Source organism: Moschus berezovskii, chromosome 24 (assembly GCF_049115385.1).
Source record: "Moschus berezovskii isolate FMDL1 chromosome 24, NW_MosBer_1.0, whole genome shotgun sequence".
NCBI classification, from domain to species: domain Eukaryota; kingdom Metazoa; phylum Chordata; class Mammalia; order Artiodactyla; family Moschidae; genus Moschus; species Moschus berezovskii.
In genome coordinates, this window is record NC_142483.1 from 6,257,084 (window position 1) to 6,280,656 (window position 23,573).

The 23,573-nt window shown below is 53.8% G+C and overlaps 1 protein-coding gene across 5 annotated transcripts in view; it reads left to right on the forward strand.

Moving 5' to 3' along the window:
* The window catches only part of ATP2B2 (ATPase plasma membrane Ca2+ transporting 2), a 195,298-nt gene that overhangs the window by 128,198 nt on the left and 43,527 nt on the right, over positions 1–23,573 (forward strand). For 4 of the 5 annotated variants that reach the window (XM_055413597.2, XM_088831529.1, XM_055413596.2 and 1 more), the window contains exons 6-12: positions 729–854; positions 2,449–2,481; positions 3,609–3,668; positions 9,263–9,304; positions 10,118–10,276; positions 13,000–13,214; positions 17,043–17,285. In XM_055413597.2, the coding sequence (XP_055269572.1) occupies positions 729–854; positions 2,449–2,481; positions 3,609–3,668; positions 9,263–9,304; positions 10,118–10,276; positions 13,000–13,214; positions 17,043–17,285 (878 nt within the window). The remainder of the gene's footprint in view (positions 1–728; positions 855–2,448; positions 2,482–3,608; positions 3,669–9,262; positions 9,305–10,117; positions 10,277–12,999; positions 13,215–17,042; positions 17,286–23,573) is intronic. The other variant, XM_055413599.2, reaches the window with a different exon arrangement.

Consider the following 23,573-nt stretch of genomic DNA (forward strand, 5'->3'; position numbering starts at 1 on the left):
ACATGACTGAACAACTTTCACTTTCGCTTTCAAAAAGTATCTACAGCAGTTATAAAGAGATTTTTTTTTAAAAAAGTGTGATTTTTGTAACGTGTGTAATGGTGTTGTGGGCACAGCTGACACTCCTGAAGTTTATTGCCTTTGTTCTTAATGGAGGAAAAATGCTAAATTTCAGTTTGATGTCTGTGAAAATAAAGATTTCATTGTTTCCTCATCCAGGTTCACTGAGCCCTGAATTCTTTCCTCAGATCTTTGGGAAGGAAGTGGACTTCATTTTAAGCAGTCCTGCCCAGGGCTTAGTTGGCATTTTTCTTTCCAGTGGCAGAATTAAATAGAACGAGGTATGGTTCTAGGTATATCAATAAAGGAAAAGACAAGAGTGGTCCCTGCTTGACCTGTAAGGCAGGGAGAGGAGGAATGGGGAGAGAGAAGAGAGTGGAAGGGACTCTCCAGGAATGGGGAGGAGACGGTAAGCCTGAGCTTTCCAGGGGCCTAAGAGCTGAATATAGCAGTGTTTGAGTACCTGGCTCATCATAGCATTGTCCCAAGGTATAGTCATCCTTAAAGGACCCACTACAATGATGCACATTAAACCTTCGCTGGAGGTGGTGCCCCAGGACCTCGACAGGCAAATTGCCAGGAGCAGACTGGACCATATTCCTCCCACTCCTTGGGGGAGGGGGGTCTGGGCTGTGCAATGGTAACTTGGCTTTCATCCCCATCCCTAGGTACCCACGTGATGGAGGGCTCTGGACGGATGGTGGTGACCGCTGTGGGTGTGAACTCTCAGACCGGCATTATCTTTACCCTGCTGGGGGCCGGTGGTGAAGAGGAAGAGAAAAAAGACAAGAAAGGTAAGCCCAGCCCCCTCGTGGACCAGGAGAGGAGCTCTTAAGGCCACATTTTTTTTTGTTGATTCCTTCACTCAACGGTAGAGTTATTGAGTGCCTTTTATGTCCACACCCTGTGCCAGCAGTCGCCTCCTGCATCCTCGAGGCCCTGCTTGGGCCAGGAGGCTCTGTCTGTTCCATCTCCAGGGTCTTGTCCCCATCTCTGTCTTGTCCCATCATGTCAGGGGGGGATCCCCTTCCCCTCCGAGCCAGGCCAAGGGTGCTGAGCCTTTTCTTCAGTCTCCAGCCTCAAGTGTTACCTGGTCCCATCATCAGCCCTGATATTGAGTAGAAAACCCCACCTGGGCATATTCCTTCACTACTCTCAGTTCCACTGGGCAGAGCCGCACACTCAGTGGAGACTCTACCCAGAGGTGATAGGGGAGCTTCTGGGGAAGGTGCCTCCAAATCAACTGTCGTGAGCCCCTCTCTGATGCCCCTGGAGCTGCCATCTCAGCTGAGTTCTGTCTCCTCTTCCCCCAGAAGCAAATGTCCTCACGCTATGGGCTCCCTTTGGTGCAACAGGTTGGCATCTTGGGCTGGAAGTACCTCTCAGAGCATAGGAGAGCTGGTTGTGAGACGTGAGCCCCAATCCCATCAGGCCAGGCCCAAATCTAACATCCAGTCTCTGGTCCAAAACAGCTGGCTACTTACCCGACATTCCCACTCGGTCTTGGGGACCCTCCCCCTCTCACAAAGTCTTCATTCCTTTGTCTCCTTCCCCAAGCTCCAGAGGAGGGTCCCCAACATCCAGACCTTCTGGAACCCAGGGGAAGGAGATGAGATAGTAGAAGACCCCTCTTTTGGTTTTAGGGACAACAGGACTAACCTCCAGCTCTCAGAGCTCAGCCATTCTTGGCCTGGGACACAATCAAAGGTTACTTGTTCCCAGGGCCAAAACCTGTTTCCTACTGGGGTCCTAATAAGATTATGGCTGCCGCAGCAGCAGGAACAAGGACAGTGAGCTGTGATCCATGTGAGCTGAGGTGGAAACAGAGGACAAGTCTTGGCCATGAGGCACAGAGCAGGTCAGGACAGCATCCACAGAGCGACGCAGCAGCTGTGGCCACCAGCGGCCCCAGGTGCAGGCAGCTGGGCAGGATGTAGCCGTTCTGCCCACTTCCTTGGCCTCGCTGGGGCCTGGGTGAGGGGCAGATGCACCCAGAAGTTCCCACAGGCCAGACTGGTGTTTTTTTTTAAATGCCGATAAGAAAACAGGCCTCTTCTGCCCGGCACGGGTCAGAGTCCCTTGCTGAATGTTTCCCTGCCCATCGCCGAGATGGGGACAGCAGTGCAGAAAGAAGAGGGGGCATGGCAGAGGAAGATGGAGGGCAGCCCAGCCTCTCAGGCCCCTGAGAGCAGACCCGGAGGGTTCCCAGGGCTGGACCCCCTTAGCGCTTCCATCCCATCACCTCCACCAAGGACGCTGCTTACAACCCTCCATTTCAGGATGACTCTGGGCATGCCAGAGTATGTGTGTGTGTGTGTGTGTGGGCGGGGGTGTATGTGGCTGTACATGCTTCTCCTTCATTAACATGTCTCAAAAATCATCACACAGGTGTGAAGAAGGGGGATGGCCTTCAGCTACCAGGTACAGTAAGACACCCCCCAGGGTAGAAGGGGCATTTAGAAGTAGCAGCAGCTGTTGACCCCTGAGCCCTGGCCCCAGACCCCCAGCACACAGCTAGAAGGGTACCTGATGGCTGGGGGCTCTGCCCTTCACCCCAAAACTCCTCTGTGGCCCCGTGTGCTGCCAGCCCCATAGGACAGGCCAGCACCCCATGCTGCCCTTCCAGTGCTTCCAGGGCAGATAGCGCCCCCACTGCCTCCAAATCCCAGACAGTGGCGTGCCGTGTATACTCAGCACCACGTGACCCCACAGAGCCCCTCGCCTCACGGCACAGCCGACTCACCTAGCATCTATTCCCTCTCCTTCCCACAGGACCCGTCTCCCCCAACCCCAAGAAAAATAGCCAGAGTGAATCTGAGCATCTCATATCATTTTTTATTTCTAAATTAAGGAAATTTAGAACCCCACTGGTGCCCTTTCTGTCTCGTGCACAAGACGCAACCTGCCTGATGTCCTCTTTTAAGTGGTGGGGCATCTCCTATGGGCAAGACCAAGGCAGTCTTTTGAGCGTCAGTCAGGAAAGGAGGAGTTGTCCATGGGCAGTGGCCTGAGTCAAACACACAAATCCAAGGTCACTGCCGTGAGCAGATGTCCTTCCAGGACACAGCAACCGTCACAACAAACACCCATTCAGAACGGCTGACGCTATAACTGCGCCCCGTGCTGAACCAACTCCTGGCCATGGGTCCCTCTGGCCATGACGGCCAGCCAGCCCGCTCCCCACCTTCATAGAACCCTCACTGACAGAGAGACCTGCCCTGTCGGTTGGGTCAACGGGATGCCTGGGTCCAGATCTCACACCGACCATCCCACCTACCCACATTGATCATCCTCCATATTTTATTTCAAAGACCTTCCATGTCTGAGTTTCTCCCTGCCGACTTGTGTGTCATCTCCATGGGAACATTTCACCCCACCCCATCCCCCACCCCCAAATTTGAGTTTCTTGATTTCCGGCGGAGATGTGTGCTTCCGACCACAGTCACGTCACTCCCCACACGCTGGCTCGTGTCTACCGTTGCTGCCGTCTGCACTGTTGCCTTCCTCCATTTTGACCACTGCATTTTTCATCCCTCCCACCCCCACAGCGGCCGATGGTGCGGCAGGTTCAAATGCTGCAGATAGTGCAAATACCAGCCTAGTCAATGGTACGTCTCCCACCCCGCCCCCGGTGAGCTCTCGGTCTTGGGCGATGGACGCCTCCCCACCCCCAGCTCTGGGCTTTCCTCTCCCTGTTCGGGATGGCCCAGACTTGGATGTGCATGGGCAGCTCGGGGACGGTCGTCCTCTCACACGGGGCAGGTGCTTAAGAGAGAAGCCACCCCTGGGCACCCAGCTCTGCTCCCACCAGCAGTGGTCACCGTTGGGCCCTTGACCCCCGGTGGAGCCCAGAAGAGGGACGTGACCTTGGCTTCAGATCTGGTCACTGCTCCCTCCCTGGAAGCAGCGTCCCTCCCTGTGTGGCCCTCTCCTAAGCACATTCCTGGTCCCGGCTTGGGGGACGAAGGCCTGGGGTCAGGACCCGGGCTGAGGCTGGCCTCTGGGTCCCCAGTGCAGGCTCCCATCCTCGACTCAAACGTTTCCCTCGAGGCAGGAGGACCCAGGCCTGCGTTCAGCTCCTGGGCCCCGCACTGTAGCATGGCTGAGCCACGAGTAGACATTCTTTCTCTTCTTTCGCGGAGCGAACGGGCAGGGGGTTCGCTTGGGCTTGGGCCCAGTTCTGTCCCTCGGGTGTGGACTGGTGTTTCTTGCTGTTGCCTGCGCTGGAACGTCTGTCCTGAGTCTCTGCATTCTCACTGGCCCTCTCGGGGGTGGGCGATGGGGGCGAGGGCTGCCACTGTACCTTGGGTCTGCATCTCAGCCTTACACACAGGCAGGAAGGAACTCCATTCCTGGCCTCCACGCCTTTGGAAGATTTCACACCTCTATACCCTCCCATCTTCTCTGGTCATCCCCACCCCCAAGTCAGGTGACATAAAGTCACCCGGTCTGTTCCTAAGAGCTTTTAGGGCTCGTTCATGAAACCATTGCCCCCGAGAATTGAAGGAAAGGGAAAGCTCTTTCTTTCCCCAGCGTCGCTCATCCCAGGAACTGAGCAGCCAGTTTCTCATCCATCATGTTAGTCACTCCTCACCACTCCCAGGAAACATGGAGCTGTGGTTCTGCCTCCTCCTCCCCTCCCCTGTCCCAGACCTCTGGCTGGATTCAAAGTGACCCAAGATGGAAGCAGCTCACAGATGTCAGGGGCTGGGCAACACCCCTCTGTGAGGAGCACCTGGCCAGGAAGGGCTAATTCGGGTGTGGGTCTATTTCAGACACAGGAAGAGAAAAGAGGACAGCCTGGGGCGTGGGAGGTGTCGCATGTGAGGGAGGGGTGGTGCCGCTGCTTTAGTCGCTAAGTCGTGTCTGACTCTTGCCGCCCCATGGGCTGTAGCCCGCCAGGCTCCTCTGTCCATGAGAGTTTCCAGGCAAGAGTACTGGAGTGGGTTGCTATTCCTTTCTCCAGGGGATCTTTGCAACCCAGGGATAAAGCCGGGGGCTCCTGCATTGCAGGCAGATTCTTTATGGACTGAGCCACCAGGGAAGCCCTAACGGGAGAAATGCTGTAGGCAGACCCACGTGGGGGGAGGGAAAGGGGAAGGAGGAAACAGGAAGTGACGTCCTGCTTTCCCCCACCCCTCCTGGATGATGAACCTGCTGGGACCGCATCCAGACTGGTGGGTCTCAAAAAGGCAGCAGCCTCACTTCCAGGTCAAGCCCAAAACGTCCACGTATTCCCAAGAAAAACTGTAGGCACTTTGCAGGTGTCTCATTTAATCCTCATGATAACCCTATGGGTCAGCTTTTTGTCCCCACTTTAAAATGAGGAAACTGAGTCTCATGGAGATCAAAATGCTAGTCCAAGGTCACAGAGCTAGACAGTAGCCAAGCTGGGACGTGAAGCCAGGCCTACCTGGCTCTAAACTGTGTGCCACTCTTCCTGGTGTAAATTTCACAATGATTTAGGGACTTTCCCTGGCAGTCCAGGGGTTAAGACTTGAGTTTCCAATGCAGGGGGTGTGAGTCCAATCCCTGGTCAGAGAGCTAAGATTCCCACATGCCTCGGGGTCAGAAAACTAAAACAGGAGTGTTGTTCCAGATTCAATAAGGACTTTAAGAATGATCCACATCCTCAGAAAAAGAAAAGCTTTAAAAAATAAATAAATAAACTTCACAAGCACGTTAAGAAGTTTTCCCTGCAAGGAAAGGATCCTGTGGTCAAACCTATTTAAGAACCACTGGGTAGAATCGGTTTCCTCCTTATTGGAGAAAGACAGCCTTGATCGTGCTGTGGGGTAGAGTTAGAGTCACATGGGGCTTCCCAGACTGATGTGGCCGCAGGACCCTTCCTGGCTGAATGTCGTGGGATTGGTAGGCCTCCAAAATATACTTTGGAGCCGATGCTCTAAGCTGTTGCTACTTGAATTGTGAGTGGAGGCCCGCATGCTCCTGGGCGTCTCCCAGGAGCCCATTAGAAATGCAGACTCTCAGGCCCCACCCAGACCTAGCGAATGAGAACCTGCCTTCTGACGCGCCCTCCAGGCTCCAGGCAGAGTGCACTGAAGGTTGAGGGTGCTAAGCTGAGCCTTGTGAGTGAGAGAATGGACCCTGATTCGGATCAGGACACCCTGGATGTGGAAGACACACTCAGGTGGCAGGATGCCTCCTCCTAACTCCACTCTCTCCTAGCCCCTCCCAACTGAGCGCTAAGGGGTGTCCCATTCATTTTGGAGTCATTATAATTGCCATTTTAATTTTATTATTTATTTTATGTTTATTGACACCCATGCGTGCGTGTTAAGTCGCTTCAGTCATGTCCGACTCTGCAGCCCCATGGACTACAGCCCATCACTCTCCTCTGTCCATGGGATTCTCCAGGCAAAAATACTGGAGTGGTTTGCCACGCCCTCCTCCAAGGGATCTTCCTAACCCAGGGATAGAATGCACATCTCTTGTGTCTCCTGCATTGGCAGCCAGGTCCTTTACCACTAGCGCCACCTGGGAAACCCATTTATTGATATACCACTATTGAATATGTCACTTTTAATCACGATTTTAAGTGACACATTGCTCTTAATGCTGGACACTTACAGGGTACTTTGTGGTGCTTTTCATAAGCATCACCTTGGTTGAAATTGTTGCATTTCACAGGGGGACAAATGTAGGCACAGGTAAGAGAAGTGACGCCCCCCAGTTCTCCCGGTTAGCGGCCTGCCTGTCTCCTCAAAGCTTGTTTATGGGATCTCCTCACCGTGGACCCTCCATGTCCAGGCTTTCCGCACCCATGACCCTCACAGTGCACAGAAAGGACTGATCCATTTGGCAAAAATGCATCTGGCATCTGACGCAGAGAGGCCTCTGGGTCTCCACCCCGGTCCCCCATCCTGGGTCCTGCCCTCCATCCCAGCTCCCCTGAATCAGCCCATCTTCCATGTCCCAATGGGGAGCCAGAGCAGCACCCCACCACCACCGTTCCAGGGCCAGGCGAGCACCGGTTTGGCTAAGGAGAGCCCCCAAATGAGTCCCTCGCTTCCAAGAAACTGGGCCATCTGCATTCAAGTGCCCCCAGGACACGGCTCCCTCCCTCAAACATAAGCATTGTTGATTATTTTTCTGGCCACGTGATCACTGTGGAAATAAAAGAGGAAATTGCTCGCTTGGTTAAGGGGCACACATGAGCTATTGCCTCTGACGATGTGCGATGCAAACAAAGGTCCCTCTGTACCCTCTCACACCAGCTCCTGAAGCCGAGTCCTCTGGTGCCTTTTAGCACAGTTAGTAAAATTATGTTTAAAAATAAAACAACTGTTGTAGTTCATGCCGATCGGCTCCGAGAAGCCTTCTTTCTTAATCTGGTAGAAAGAATTTTAGAATAGAGGGGTGGGTGCTTTTCTCTTTCAACCCCAGGGCGGGTCACTGACCCTTTGCTGGGAGGCTCAATGGGAACAGTCCGGCACTGTTGCAGAGATGGTATGGAGCTGGCACCCAGGAAGCTACTGCTCCCCTCTGAGGCAGTCAGTGTAACGTGGATGTGATGATGGGGACAACAGTGTTTGCAGATGGTCGTCAGGATGCTCAGTAAATGACGGCTGCCTCTGACCCTCCCTCAGCCCCAGTTTCCTCGTTGTGAAATGGGAGGGATGAAAGCCCCTCCCGCCCCGCCTTGCAGGGTACCAGAAAAACTGAGAAGATGTGAGACGCTTGCAAACTGCCAAACACTGCTGGGCGGGTGGTTATCACTAAAAGGTAACTTTCAGGTGCTCCAGGAGGCAAGATGACAACCCTTGTTATGGAGGTGAAGCCGAGCTGGGAGCAGTGAAGTCACAGGGCTAGTTGGTGCTGAAACAGCGGCTTCAGGGGCCCAGGTCCTCCAGTGCCGCCTCAGTGCCCACCTACCACAGGCTCAGGGGGTGGGAGGTAGCTGCTTTCTCCCAGGGAGGGGCAAAAATGTGCATACACTTTGGGACCAGCTGTCCACTCACCTGCGGAGAGTGGCAGAGCCCACGCCGAGTGTCCCTCCCTGAGCCGCAGCTTTTTATCTGTCTGTGGGTATGATCCCGGAGCGCCCCACTAGGGATGTGGTGAGGACCAGCGGAAACCATGGAGGTCGTATATGGGCCTGGACCACGAACTGTGAGGATGTCCTTCACGGTGATTATCCAGGAGTGGTGAGGGGTTCAATGACCTTCTCTGAGTCCTCCTGAGGTGGCGAGCCATCGGGCAAAGCCCAGGATGAGCCAGGGGATAGGACGATGCCCCCATCCTTGGAGGGCCAGCAGATGCGGGTAGGAGTCTAATCACCAGGTAGCGGTCACCAATACCTCCCACCCTGTGAATGCAGCCCACACGCTCTGGGCTGAACCTGGGGAGGCAGCCTCCCACGTGGCCCCGTTTACAGGGTGGGGAGCCCCAGACTCAGCACTAGACAGCATCCGATTCTGACAGACAGAGCTGGGGGTAGGGGGCACCCAGGGGTTCCCACCAAGCCAACCTCGCCTCTGCTGTGGCCTGAACTAGGCCACCTAGAGTGAGGAGCACACACTTTAGTGGAGGGGTGAGGGTGGCTTCCCCTTGGGCGCCATGGCACAGCCCCTAAACACCTGTGGGCACCTCCGAGCCCACTGCTGGGAGCCTCTGCACTCCCTTTGCCTGAATGACTCTCAGTGAGGCTGATGGCCGGGGGGAGGGTTGTCCATGTCGTGGCTTCGTCCTCCACCACCAGGAGGAAGAGGAACTGGAATTTTCTCTCCTGGAGGAGAAACTGAGGAGCATGTTGACCAAATGCCTCCCCGTTCTAGAATCAACCTCTCTCGCTTGCTCTCTGTCTCCCTTTGCCTCTTCTCAGCCCACATAAAGCACCAACCCAATCCCAAATTCATCACTGGGGACCTGAGACCGCTCATTCCTTCTGCTCATGTGGTCCCTTTACCCTAGAGGCTGCTGTTTAATCTGTGAAATGCTCATGGCCAACATAACCCCCACAGAAGCCCCCTCTCTGCGCCCTCAGAGAATCAAGAGAGACCCTGCAGCCCCTGCAGGTTTGCGCTTGCCTGGGGGGGCCTCCCCGGCATCCCTGTACTGAGGGGCAGGCTGGCCTCCCACCCCCCAACTGACATGAACGTCCATGGCCCTGTTGCGTCTTCGTGGCGACCGATGTGTGGTGTCTGTTCTCTGTTGTCTGTTCAAATTCTTTGTCGTGTAGGTAAAATGCAGGATGGCAATGCGGACGCCAGCCAGAGCAAAGGTAACCCTTTTGTATTAACCTGGTCCCTGCGGCCCCTCCCTGCCAGTTCTAGGGGCCACAGCAGAGGCAGACGTCCACGCCTTTGGGCGCCTGACGTCTCTGGGCGGCGGGGGACAACTGTGATCTTGTGGTATCAGGACAAATGGAAGTGGCCCTATCCGCATGACAGTCCACCTGCAAGCCAGAGTCTCCCCTACTTTGAGCTATATCCCCGTTCAGCTGAAGGCTTGAAGCTGGTTCTTTGGGATCTTCAGGGGCCAAGGGGTCAGACTCCAAGCCCACCAGTCAGGGCTGTGCTGAAGGAGCAGGGTCTTGGCCCCCGTAGATGAGGACACACTCTTCCACTTTTTAAGCTCGCTTTTGTCCCTTCTGTCTAGTGACTACTTAATATTCCAGCAACATGGCCCAAGGACCAGCTGGGCAGAGCCCAAGCCCGTGTCTTGTCTGAATGCAGAAAAGCCGAAGAGCCCTCTGGGGAAGGGCTGGTGGACTTGTTTAGGCCCAGAGGTGCCCCCAGCCCATTCATGCTGCAAACAGGGTGGAGCCGTGTCACTCCGTGCTGTGTTCTGTGGCCCTGGGTCCAGGGTCTCCAGCAGGGAGAGGCCGACCCCCTCATGACAGGGAATCTGTGCCGGCCATGCGGTGGGGCTCAGGCCGAGGAGTGAGGGTCTCACCACGCTCCCCTGGGCAGGGGGCTGGGTGCTGACACCCGCACCCTGCAGGCTAACCTGTGGGTATGCATGTCTGTGTGTGTGTGTGTGTGTGTGTGTGTGTGTGTGTGTTGTACATATGTGTGTGATCTGCCCCCTGCAGCCAAACAGCAGGACGGGGCGGCCGCCATGGAGATGCAGCCCCTCAAGAGTGCCGAGGGGGGAGACGCTGACGACAAGAAGAAGGCCAACATGCACAAGAAGGAGAAGTCGGTGCTTCAGGGCAAGCTCACCAAGCTGGCCGTGCAGATCGGCAAGGCAGGTGAGCATGCAGCCCTGGCAGACAGCACGGGGTTGGGGGGACAAGGGGCATGCAGGGGGATCCCCGGGGCAGAGCCCTGCCCCGGACTGGGCCTCGGTTACCTCATCTGCAAAGAGAGGGCTTGCATGAGACCCACCCTTGTCTGCCGCGGCAACCAGTCTTGTTCTGATACAGCAGGCACCTCAGCTAGCACTTAGACAGGCGCAAGAGTGAAGCGCGGGCTCTGGGGGCAACCTGCCTGCATTCTCGTTGAGCTCCAGCTCTGAGGTCTTGAGCAAGTACCTTCACCAAGCTCTGAATCTCCGCTCCCGGTCCGTGGACTTGGGCTGCTGTAGCCCCCACTTCACAGGTTGCTGTGAGGAGTAAAGGAGATTATTTACACACACAGGCAAGGGTGGTGGCTGGATGCGGGCAGACCCTGTAGGAGCTGGCCGTGCAGGCTTTATCCACAGGACATTGGGAGCCCTGGAGGAGGTGTGAGCAAGGATGGAGTTGAGCTCTATGATGACCACCCCCAGCTGCCACGCACAGGAAAGATTGGGGAGATGGAGGGCAGTGCTAGGAGCCCAGGGAGAAGCCCCTTGTCTGAGCCCCAGCATGAGATGGTTGGATGGCATCACCGACTCAATGGACATGAGTTTGAGCAAACTCCAGGAGGTAGTGAAGGACAGGGGAGCCCCGCGTGCTGCAGTCCATGGGGTTGCAAAGACTCGGACACGACTGAACAACAGCAACACGAGCCAGGTTTCCCAGCCGAGTTGATAGCTACAGGTGATGGCTGACGACAGCTGCTCTGGCCCCCAAAGCCGAGCCCGGCTGCACGGTGAGCCCTGCCCGCCCAACACGGTCTTGGCCTCCCCTCCTGGGTAAGGATATGGCAAACACCACGGCCTCCCCACCTGGCTGCCTGCTCTTCCACGGCTGTCTCCCAGCTCTAATTATAGGCTCCACAGTGTGGAGAAGAGAGGCAAATTGCAGGCTTGGCCGTCTATATTTAAACTCAGGGGCCTGGTGACAGCTCCCGGCTGCCGGGAGCTTGGCTTCCCGCCCCTGCGACTGTCAGACAGGGCTCGAGCTGGCTCTTCGGCTCCACAGCTGGCAGTGGGGGCGGGCGGCAGTGGGTCTGGGGATTTCCTCCGTCCCCACCACAGGGAAGGCTCCACGGCAGTGTGGTGCTGGAGGGCAGGGAGCAGAGCCGTGAGAAGCATCCCATGGCCTTCCCTATCCTGGCTTATCCCCTCCACCACTCAGTCAGCCCTGCCAGGCGTGGGACGCAGAGTCGCACCCTTCTGGTTTACATCCCACCTCTGTTCCTCTCCTGGGATGGATTCCCTGCAAGCAGAGCCTGAGATGGGTGGGCACAGAGTTTGGGGAGGGGTGCTCTCAGGGGGAGACCTGGAAAGGGTCTGGGATGCCACAGAGCCTAGGAAGATGCAGACCAAGCCGAGGTTTCTGGAGAAATCCGTCTCCACCTGATCCCACAGGAAGCTCTGGAGCATGAATACCTCTACCGGGTCCAACCCACACTTCAGCAAGGCAGCTGGGCTTCTGGACTCCCACGTCAGCCCCTGGATATTGGCCATCAGATTGGGGTGGGTGGAACTGCCAGGCGCTTTTTGACAAGGAGACGCCAGTCTCCTCTGGCAGAGGCTGCCGGTGTGGGCAGCTTCAGCTACACCCGCACTACACTGAGGTGGATGGGGGTGGTTGGGCACGTGGGGCTGGCAAGAGGGTCCGGGCGGGCAGCTACCTGCAGGCGCTAATTCTACAGTGCCTCCCTGGCCTGTGGCCTCGGGCACATTGCCTCCCCTCACCGTGGCGTTTGTTCAGTCACCCAGTCTTGTCCGACTCTGCGACCCCATGGACTGCAGCACGCCAGGCTTCCCTGTCCTTCACTGTCTCCCGGAGTTTGCTGAGAGTCATGTCCATCGAGTCGGTGATGCCATCCAACCATCTCATCCTCTGTCGCCCCCTTCTCCTCCCGCCTTCAGTCTTTCCCAGCATCGTGGTCTTTTCCAATCATTCGGCTCTTTGCATCAGGTTACCAAAGTATTGGAGCTTCAGCAGCAGTCCTTCCAATGAATATTCAGGACTGATTCCCGGTAGGATGGACTGGTTGGATCTCCTTGCAGTCCAGGGGACTCTCAAGAGTCTTCTCCAGCACCACAGTTCAAAAGCGTCAGCCCTCTGGCGCTCAGCCTTCTTTATGGTCCAGCTCTCACATCCATACGGACCCCCGGAGTTATCCTCTTAGCGTTTGTTTGCTTCTTGTTTGCCGCCTCCTCTGGAATCTGCGCTTGCCAAGGGCAGGGAGTCTGACTGTTTACCGCTGTGTCCCTTGCTCCTAGAATAGGAAACGTGTGCCTGGATGAAGGCGGAGGGAAGCGGTGCTCTGTACACCCTACAGTGTGAGAGCGCCGTGCTGGCAGCTGCTTATTCACTTGTTCACTAGCACCTATTGCACGTCCTGCACTGTGCCCGCAGTTCACACACATTCTTCGCATTTCATTCTCACACATCCCCATTGTACAGAGGAGGAAACAGACGCTCTTTGAGCATCAAGCACTTGCCCCAAGGCCACCAAGCTCAGCTGGCATGTGAGCTAGGGCCTGCCTGATCCCAGAGCCCTTGGAGCCAAGGGTTGGCTGGGTCCACGTCTCCCTTCCCAGGGCCCCTCGCCCCCAGGAGGCCCCCTGACAGGCTTCCTCCCCGCCCTGTCGCAGGCCTGGTGATGTCGGCCATCACGGTGATCATCCTGGTGCTCTACTTCACCGTGGACACCTTCGTGGTCAACAAGAAGCCGTGGCTCCCCGAGTGCACGCCCGTCTACGTGCAGTACTTCGTCAAGTTCTTCATCATCGGTGTGACCGTGCTGGTGGTCGCCGTGCCCGAGGGGCTCCCTCTGGCCGTCACCATCTCCCTGGCCTACTCGGTGAAGGTGAGACATGGGGAGCAGGACAGGCTGGCTGATGCCACTGAGCCGGGGGTCTGAGGGGTGGCTGGCAGGATAAATACTGCGAGGCGAGCTAAGCAGAAAGGAGTGGGCACGTTGGAAGCTCAGAGAGAGAGGTTGCATGCGGGAGCCCCAGACTCACAGGCCTCCAGGAGAGCCACACCCTGGCCAAGGGGACAGCCATTATTCAGCCCAGCCAAGTGTCCCCTTGTAGTGATGGGGTCCAGTGTTGCCAGATATTCACATTTTTCTAAGAGAAGCCAGAAAGCTGGACTTCATATAAACACTCCTTATTTTTAAATATTGACAGTCAACTCAACTCTGAACAATAAATTAGACGCAGGTATTCCCTGTACAGTTGTGTCCGATTGTTTGTTACCCCATGAACTGTAGCCCGCGAGGCTCCTCTGTCTATATGGGATTTCCCAGGCAAGAATATTGAAGTGGGTAGCCATTCCCTTCTCCAGGGGATCTTCCCCACCTGGAGATGGAACCCGGATCTCCTGCATTGCAGGCAGAGTCTTTGCCATCTGAGCCACCAGGGAAGCCAGACCCACACTCATCCCATCCCATCAAATGTTGACAGAAGTGTGGTCATCACACAGCTGTAGGCCCCACTTAGCGGCAGTACTTGTGGGACTAAGCTTGGAGTTCGCTTCCTAAAGTTCAAAAAAGATATGTCTGGTTTTAGGAAATCCCCTCCTCTCAAGAGATGGGCTAAAAATAGGAGGTCTCAAAAGCAGTTCAGTAAAGGGTTCGGGCTTAGTCACTCAATTGTGTCCAAGTGTTTTGCAGCCCCCTGGACTGTAGCCACCTGTCTCCTCTGTCCATGGGATTTCCCAGGGAGGAATACTGGAGTGGGTTGCCATTTCCTACCCCAGGGGATCTTCCCAACCCAGGGGTTGGACTCATGTCTCCTGGGTCTCCTGCACTGGCCGGTGGATTCTTTACCACTGAGCCAGCAGAGAAGCCGATAAAGGGCAAGTGGGCCCAGGAGTGCCTTGGGTCTGGGGTGCTCCTGAATGCCACCCTGATAACAGAGCCCCACGTTCCCCTGCTCCCAGCCCCGTGGCCATTGGCGGAGCCCAAACACAGGGGTGTGGGGGCTGGCATCATCTCATAAGCACAGGCGTCTGACCTTCTTGGGGGCACTTCCAAGCCAGACTCATCCCCAGATCCCCACACCCTGGTCTCCTTATCTTGCTCAGCCCAGTGACTGCCCCACCTCGGCGGGCAGGGCCCTGTGCTCCTGTCTCCCAAGGCCCCTAGGCCAGGATGTGCCTTCGAGAGCAGAGGCCAGCGCTGTTTATAAACAAGGCATTCGCTCCGAGTGGTTGGCAGAGCCGACCGAGGGCACGGTCAGTTTCCAAGCTGGAATTTGGGCTGGGCTGGCCGATGTAATTTCATACAGAAAAGAGCTCTCAGGGCAGTGCCAGGAAGTGGCAGGTCTGTGTAAAAGGACACTGTCCTTATCGTCTCCTTGTTTTGGGGTTCTCTAAGAAACTCCATCCCACAAACCAAAGCCCAAACAGAGCACAACACAAGGCTGATTGGGGGGCCTGAGGATGGAGACCTCGTGCTGCTGTGAGTCTGGACCCCACAGCCACCCAGTGGAGCTCAAGGCCCCCTTCAAGGTCATAAATGGCATTGGGGGTTCACTTACAGACCTTGTTGCCCTACACCTCTAGTCTGCATCTCTAGCACCTGTGCCTTCAGCCGACTTAGGTAGTGTTACTTATACAGTCACTTGATAAGACTGAGTACAGCCCCCAGCTGCCACCCAGGAGAGAGGCGAACTCTCCACTTGCTGAGCCTGGACCTACCCCTTGGCCGAGGGTGCTCAGTCACGTCTGACTCTGCCACCCCAGGGACTGTAGCCCACCGGGCTCCTCTGTCCATGGGATGTCTCAGGCAAGAATACAGGGGGGTCTTCCTTATCCGGGGAAATGGAATCTTTACCGCTGAGCCACCAGGGAAGTCCCACAAAAGCAAACGCCAGAACAAGGACTTGAGCCCTGGACCCTCAGATTAGAGGTGTGATGCTCTCCTGACTGAGCTATCCAGGGTCCACCATCCAAAGAATAGAGGTGACACTTAGATCCTCACTGTGCAATAGAGATATGATGTATGTATGATGTTAAATTTCCTAGCAGCTGCATGAAAAAGACAAAACAGAAAGAAACAGGTGGAAATAATTTTAATACTGTACATTATTGAACCTAATATGTCCAAGTTATTATCAAGCCAACATGTAATATTTAATAATACACAAATGATTGGTGAGATTTTTACATTTCTTTTTGTAATCAGCCTTCAAACCTGGATGTGAAATTTACTCTTGTAGCACATTTCATGGGCTTCCCTGGTAGCTCAGATGGTAAAGAATCTGCCCACAATGCAGAGGACCAGGGTTCGATCCCTGGGTTCGGAAGATACCCTGGATAAGGAAATGGCAACCCACTCCAGTATTCTCACCTGGAAAATCCCACGGACAGGGGAGCCTGGTAGGTTACAGTCCGTGGGGTCGCAAAGAGTCAGACACGACTTAGCAACTAAACAACAGCAGCAAATGATAAGAGAAGCTGCAGGAGCACAGAATTCTACCAACATTCATTTTTTGGTAACATGACCTGCTGTTAAAATTATTCTAGGGAAATCCCTGGCAGCTCAGTGGTTAAGACTGCGTGCTTCCAATGCAGGGGGCAAAGGTTCAAATCCTTGGTCAGTGAAATAAGATCCCACATGTCACATAGCAAAAAAAATTTTTTTTAATTATTCTAATTGCACTCCTTTTTTACCCTTGTTATAGAGTTATAATGAGGAGCAAGAAAAATGGAATCAGATTCCTAGGCTCGGACTAGAACATCTGACTCAGCCTTTAACTAAATCCATCTTTTCACATGTGTTCTTGCCAGTAGGGTCACTGGGTCAGGAGGACCTGCAGTTAAGAGTGGTGGTTCCTTCAGAATCACTTTGTTTGCATTATTTGCTTGAGAACCTGGAAGAAGCTAGGAGTGTGATGCTGGGAGGAGAGAAAAGAAGGAGAATGTAAGACAATTAATAATTGTAGACTAGGATTTCATTTTTGTTATAAATTTAAAAAGAAAAGATACTGTTATGTAAGATACATCAGTGCTCAGTGGTAGAATTATGACTGACTTGTTTTTTCATGCATATCTATATTTAAAAGAAATTTGTGATTTTTATTATGCAAGTTATAGTATATGGACATTGTAGGACAATGGAAGGAGGCAATAACAATCTCCTATAAATGTATCACTCAGAAACAATGACACTAATATTTTTGTTTTTGTCACATAGTCTCCTATGTCTATTAATACATATATAACTTACACTTCTTCACTTCTCATGAAACCAAAGTGACTGTGGAAACCAGGCGCCAGTGAAAGATGGTACCTTTGGAAAAGAAAAAACCCATAATAATCAAATAAAGAACTTATTTCTGTTAGGAGGTAAAAGGAAAGTATCTGAAGTACTCAAAGAGGACCCAGCCTTCATTTACCATCCTTTTCGCTATCTTTTCCATAAAGAATACAGATTACATCCGTAATTCAAATTAATGAAGCCAACTAATCAACTGTTTAAATGGCTCAAGTAACTTAAAAGGAGGAAGAGAGAAAGTGCTGTACACAAAAAGGCACGCGGCTGACCGACGCTCTTGAAACCCGGATCCTTTGCCCAGCAGTGAGGCAGAGGGGCCGTCCTGCCTCATTTACTGCCCGTTTGCGGCGCCCTTGCCCCAGCCCCCAGCCCCCTCTCCTCACTGTCCCCTCTCCCCGCCCCCTCCTGCAGAAAATGATGAAAGATAACAACCTGGTCCGCCACCTGGACGCCTGCGAGACCATGGGCAACGCCACGGCCATCTGCTCGGACAAGACGGGCACCCTCACCACCAATCGCATGACGGTGGTGCAGGCCTACGTGGGCGACGCCCACTACAAGGAGATCCCCGAGCCCAGCTCCATCAACGCCAAGACCATGGAGCTGCTGGTTCACGCCATTGCCATCAACAGCGCCTACACCACCAAGATCCTGGTGAGTGGGGCAGCCTCTGCCAGAGGGCGAGGCGTCCAGGGGGTGACGCGGAGCAGAGCGAGTCGTGATTTTAAATCCTGCTGATGCATTCTGGGTGGTCAATAGTAAGCAGTTGTTTCTCTTTGACCCAGCTATGATGCTTGCGTGTGTGCGTGCTCAGTCGCTTTAGTCGTGTCTGACTCTTTGCAACCCCATGGACTCTAGCCCGCCAGGCTCCTCCGTCCATGGGATTCTCCAGGCAAGAATGCTGGAGTGGGCAGCCATGCCCTCCTCCAGGGGATCTTCCTGACCCAGGAATCAAATCCACATCTCTTATGTCTCTGACGTAGGCAGGCGAGTTCTTTGCCACTAACACTGCCTGAGAAGCCCCAAAAGTGAAAGTGTTAGTCACTCAGTGGTGTCTGACTCTTCGTGGCCCCATGGCCAGGCTCTTCAGTCCATGGGATTCTCCAGGCAAGAATACTGGAGTGGATAGCCATTGCCTTCTTCAGGGGATCTTCCTGACCCAGGGATCAAACCCAGGTCTCCTGCATTACAAGCAGGATTCATTACCATCTGAGCCACCTATGGGGGGAAAAAAAAGATTACTGTTAATTGTGTATTTTAGATCCTATCATTTCACTCCCTACCAAAAAAAAAAAATCTTTTTATTAGTTAGTTTCTGCTATATAATGACTCCAAAATGTAGTGGCTCAAAAGCAGGCTGTGTCTTTAGCTCACAGTTCTGTGAGCTGGGAGCTCAAGCCGGGCTCAGCTGGCGGACGCATTCCCTCGCACACCCACCGTGGGTCACGTGCACGGCTTTGCTGATCTTGGCAGGACTGTAGGCTGATCTGGGAGGACCTCAGCTGGCATGGCCCATCTCTGCTCCGTGTGGTCCCAACTCCTCCAGCAAGCGTGGCTGGGTGCCTCACGTCATTGTGCCGTGTCCTATTGGCCAACACACGTCGAGAGGCCTGTCCAGATTCAAGACGAAGGGAGATAGACCCCATCCCTAATGGGAGGGACTTCAAAGTCACATTGCAAAGGGCATGGATTTGGAGAGGGGACTCACGGTGGCCATTTACACAGCCTATCACCAGTGACAATGTAGTTATTAGTAATAATAGGGGCATTACTAGTTTTAATAATAAAAAAATATGCTCATATTCCTGTCTCAGCCACCTAGAGTCATCATGCTAGAATCCCAGAAGCACAGGTTGCTGTTTTGTAATTAACCAGCATTTGAGTGAAGAGAAATACAGACCGGTCCATCCAGAGCTCTGTCGACTCCCAGACGCAGGACATTCCTGCAGAGCAAGCGTCTGAGAGGACAGATGAGCTTTCCTGCCTGCCCTGCCAATGTGCCCTGGCCCTGACCCCTCCTTCTGCCCCTGAGCCAGCCTGAACCTTGGGGATCAGACTGGGTTGCAGAGCGCCAGAGCATGAGTCAGCGGCCAAGGGCAGAGGGTTGGGGGGTGGGGTTGGGGGTAGGGCGTTTGCTGGAGGGAGCCAGATTCTGCCTCCAGACACTGGGGCTGCAAGAACTGTCCCGTCCACTGTGGCCGAGCAGCTGCCCCATCAGCCCAGAGCTGCAGGGCTGGGGAGGCAGCCCTGACAGGAGGAGAAAGTAGGTCGGGGAAAAGCGTGCAGATGGGTGATAGAGAATGCTGGGGGCGGGGGCGGGGGGAGAGGGGAGGAGGGGGATGCCAGAGATGACGGCATTTTTCTCTCCTTCCACCCCTCCCCCCACCTCCCAGCCCCGATCTGGGAATCAAGGGAGGTGGGGCAAGGCTTTATTCTGTTCCTCAGGCCTTCCTAAAATAACCAAGATGCTGTTAACGATCTCGTCCTGTAGATGTTGCAGAGAAGGGAACGGGGCAATTCCCAGAGCAGGCTTCGGGTGGTGGGGGCGGCCGTGTGGGCAGAGCCCTGAAAGATGGGCTTGGATGAAGATGTATGTTATGCAATTACAGTTAAAAAAGGAGTTCTAGGATCTGCCAGGAGGGGCCACGGAACATCTCTGCGGCAAGAAGGCTCTATTAGGCTGTTTAACAGCGCCAGTGGCAGAGCCACAGTTCATTTCCGGATGTGGTTAACTAGACGGTGTCCAGTGGCTTCAGGACAGGGGTCCTCAAGTCCACCTGGGGGAAAGGGGCAGTAACTGCCTAGACTGGAGAGAGCTCAGGGACCTGGGAAGTGGGATTCTTGGTTTGTAATAGACCAAGTCTCTGACCTCTCACGGAGAAGGCAATGGCACGCCACTCCAGTACTCCTGCCTGGAAAATCCCATGGACGGAGGAGCCTGGTGGGCTGCAGTCCATGGGGTCACTACTAGTCGGACACGACTGAGCGACTTCACTTTCACTTTTCACTTTCACACATTGGAGAAGGAAATGGCAACCCACTCCAGTGTTCTTGCCTGGAGAATCCCAGGGACGGGGGAGCCTGGTGGGCTGCAGTCCATGGGGTCACTCAGTTGGACACGACTGAGCGACCTCACTTTCACTTTTCACTTTCATGCATTGGAGAAGGAAATGGCAGCCCACTCCAGTGTTCTTGCCTGGAGAATCCCAGGGACGGGGGAGCCTGGTGGGCTGCCGTCTATGGGGTCACACAGAGTCGGACACGACTGAAGTGACTTAGCAGCAGCAGCTGACCTCTCAAGCACCAGTGTCCCCTTCTGTGCCTTGAACCCTGGCACCCTGGGACCATTGCTCCTCTCTTTCTGGGGCTTCCTTGAAAGAACCCTGGCGGTTCTCCTTTCTGTGAGCTGATAGCCATCAGTGTGGAAGGGACCGCAGAGGCGCCTGGCATGACTGGATGGTGGTTAAAGCCCACAACCTGGAGCCAGACAGCCTGGGTTCAAATCCCTCACTAGCTGTGTAACTGTGAACAAGTTACTAAGCCTCTCTGTGCCTCAGTTTCCTAGGGGAAACGATAGGATAATTGTGAGGATGAAATGAGTTACTAAGTGGAAAGTGCTTAGCACATATTTAGCACTCAGGGTGATTAACATTTTTTGTTGTTGTTAACAGTAAAATCACCCATTTGTAGCCAAGCACAGGCTAATCAATAAATGAGTAGACAGCAGAGACATCGAGGTTACAGAAGAAAGGGTTTTGCTCAAAGTTGGTGGCAAAGCCAACTTACAGATACCCTAAAACCAGCTATTGAGTAGGGTGCCCAGATTAGGTTCTTGGTCCTTGAAACCAGTCATGCAGCATCTTTAATACTGGTTGGTCTCAGGAAGGAAGGCCTGGAACCCGAAGGGTCAGATTCACAGCCAGGACTGTCAGCCATATGGAGACAAGGGGCTCCCAGGACCTGCCCTTGTAGTCCTAGAGGAATTTTGAGAAGCATCAGGGGCTGCTTGGTCCAAAGTGGAAGTCCAGCCACCCTTCAGACCAGGCTGGGAAATCTAGATGTGGAACATCTTTACCATGCAAGAGGAGATGGACAGGAAAGGTACACAATGTCCCCACAATATCCACCAGCTTTGACTGGGAAATGAGCCTGGCCTGGGAAACAGATCCTGGCCAAGCCTGTGTTTCCCCCATAGGAGGGTGCCGATTCTTCTGTGTCTTCATGTGGTCTGATTGCAGGCCGTGTGCTCTGAGACACAGCTGAGTTATCTCCGCTCCCTCCAGCATAGGCTTTTGGGAAGTACTAGCTGGGTGGGTGACGTGCGTGAATTGACTGGTGAATAAATATATGGACATTTAATCAGTGAGCTGGGGACTAGGTAGGGAGAGGGATGGGCGGACAGATGGAAGATGGATGGAAGGCTGGTGGATAGCTGAGTAAATGGATGCGTAGGCGGATGGATGAACGTGTGGGCGGTGAATGGGCGAGTCTGGATTGATAAGAGGCTCAGGACAGGGCTACCTCCATGTTCTGCTCTCCCACTCTTGTGGCAGCAAGAAGCGGGAGTTGGCCCTGGCCCCAGTCTGAGGCTCACACCCAGGTTCTCTCGGTGCCTCCAGCATGCCGAGGAAATGTTTTCTGAAAGTGCCCTCAACTCTCTACTCTCCACTGATCCAGAGACTTCCAAATTAACTAATGGCTGTTATTCTAAAAGATTAAAAAAAAAAAAAAAAACTAGATGCGTATTTGCAAGGGTAGTTTGTGTAGGTGTAATCCACATGGATTCACAGACTTTAGGGACCACCTGGTCTGGCCCCCTCACTTTACTCTGAGGCCCAGAAATGGGAAAGGACTTGGGCCAAGTCACCCTGTGGGTTTGCAGAGTTAGAATCCATATGTCCTGACTCCCAATCCAGTAAGCAAAGGTTAGGAGCTTTGGCTCTGAAGTCCAACAGACCAAGGTTCAAACTTCAGCTCCAGCACTTATCACCCATGTGACCCTGAACAAGTTACCTAACCTCTCTAAGCCTTTGCTTTCCAATCTGTTAAATGAGTGTACAGTTAATCATAATCGCTAGTATTTACTTAGCCAGACAGAGTGCTGAGTGCTTAACCCATGCTGGCTTGTATCAAGACCCCATGAAGTAGGCGATGTCACGTCTCCAACTCATAGATAAGGACAACGAAGCTGGGAGGAGTTAAAGAGCATGTTCAGAGACGTTAAAGAACAGAGTCCCAGAGAAGATGAGAGTCTGGGCCAGGTTTCAAACCCACGTCTGTCCAGTCCAGAGCCTGCACAGCCCACCACCACCACCACTCCATGTCCAGCTCCTCCGGCTGTATACACACCTTGAGGCAGTTCCCAGGGCTGCTGTGAGATCAGATGAGAGGATGTATGTGTGGTCCCCAGTGTAGTGCTCGACACGTAGCAACTACTCCGTCCTTGTCAGTCATCGGTCTCGTTCCCTCCTTTGCTATTTCTGAGCCTTAGTCTCCATAGCCTGCTCTTCCGGCCACTGTCTAGCTTGACCCTCCACATCCCTTCCAGGGAATCAAGGCAAATATGACCATTTTCATCTTGCAGCTGAGACGACAGAGCTGCAGAAACAGCAGGTGTCCTGACCCAGGTTGCTCCTGACACCAGGTGGCAGAGTTGAGCCCAGAGAATCGTGGAGGAGTTAACCAGGCTGGTGAGGAGGCGCTCTGGGCAGGGCCACACAGCCTTGCCAAGGCCCGGAGACCTTTTAGAGATGAGACAGTCTGTGGCCTGGGCGTTTCCCAGGGCCAGAATGGTGAGAGGTGAGGCTGGGAAGGCTGAGGGCTTGGGGCGGCAGCAGTTACACCTTTAGTGGACGTTCTCCTCACAATGCTCAGAATCACCCAGGCACTGACGGAGGATGGTATGAGGGCGGAGGCTGCCAGAGGGAGACCAGGAAACATGACCAGGAGGCCCCTCTCAGGGGGCCGGCCTCAACCACACGCCCCATCCCTTCTGACGATGGCAGAATTCTCTTCTTTCCACTCCTGTTTCTAATCACTGGCAACTAAACTTGCCCTCTGAGGCAAGCAACATGAATCATCTTTTAGTCAGAAATGGTTTCCCTGCCTCAGAAATCCTGGCGCACCCTCAGATTGGCTTTGTCGCCTCTAACTCTCCGAGCGTCGAGACTTCTAACTCTTCTTCCTGTCGCCCTGCTGCTTCGCAGAGCCGCAGCTGAGCTCTCAGATGGAAATAGCTCCTTCCTCAGACTTTAGAGGCGCCGTGCTTTCTTTGGGGAGAACATTCTCCTTTTCTGCCCACGTTTATTCTGTGCTCTTAAACCACCCAAACGGACTTTAATTTTTTTATTTTATGAGACCTTTTTTAAAGTAGGTTGACATTACAGTTAACATTTGAATTATTAAAATGAAGATAGGCACTTGCGGAGTCAAACTGTTGGAAGTTTATGGTGTATATTCTGGTAACATAAACTATTGAAAGAAGAACAAATCTCCTTGGAGTCCCTGAAGTGGTTTTGAAGGGAAGGAGCAGGAAGGATTTTCCTGGCAGGATGGTTTTCCTGAATAAATAAGGCAAACTTCCCCGAGTAGAGGCTTCCTAGGTGGCGCAGTGGTAGAGAATCCTCCTGCCAATGCGGGAGACCCAGGTTCGATCCCTGGTTCAGGAAGATCCACTGGAGAAGGGTATGGCTACCCACTCCAGTATTCTTGCCTGGAGAATCCCACGGACGGAGGAGCCTGGCGGGCTGTAGTGTATAGAGGTCGCAAGAGTCGGACATGACTGCACATGCACTCACCTAGTGAGAAATTCCAGGTGCTACCCCATTACCAAATTGAGGTGCCTCCATACCCCCAAGAGCCCCAGTAAAACCTCAAAGGCAGGAAGGATCTGCTTGATTGCATTTCTCACGAATCTTAGAACTAGCGCTCCTGGGAGGAGGG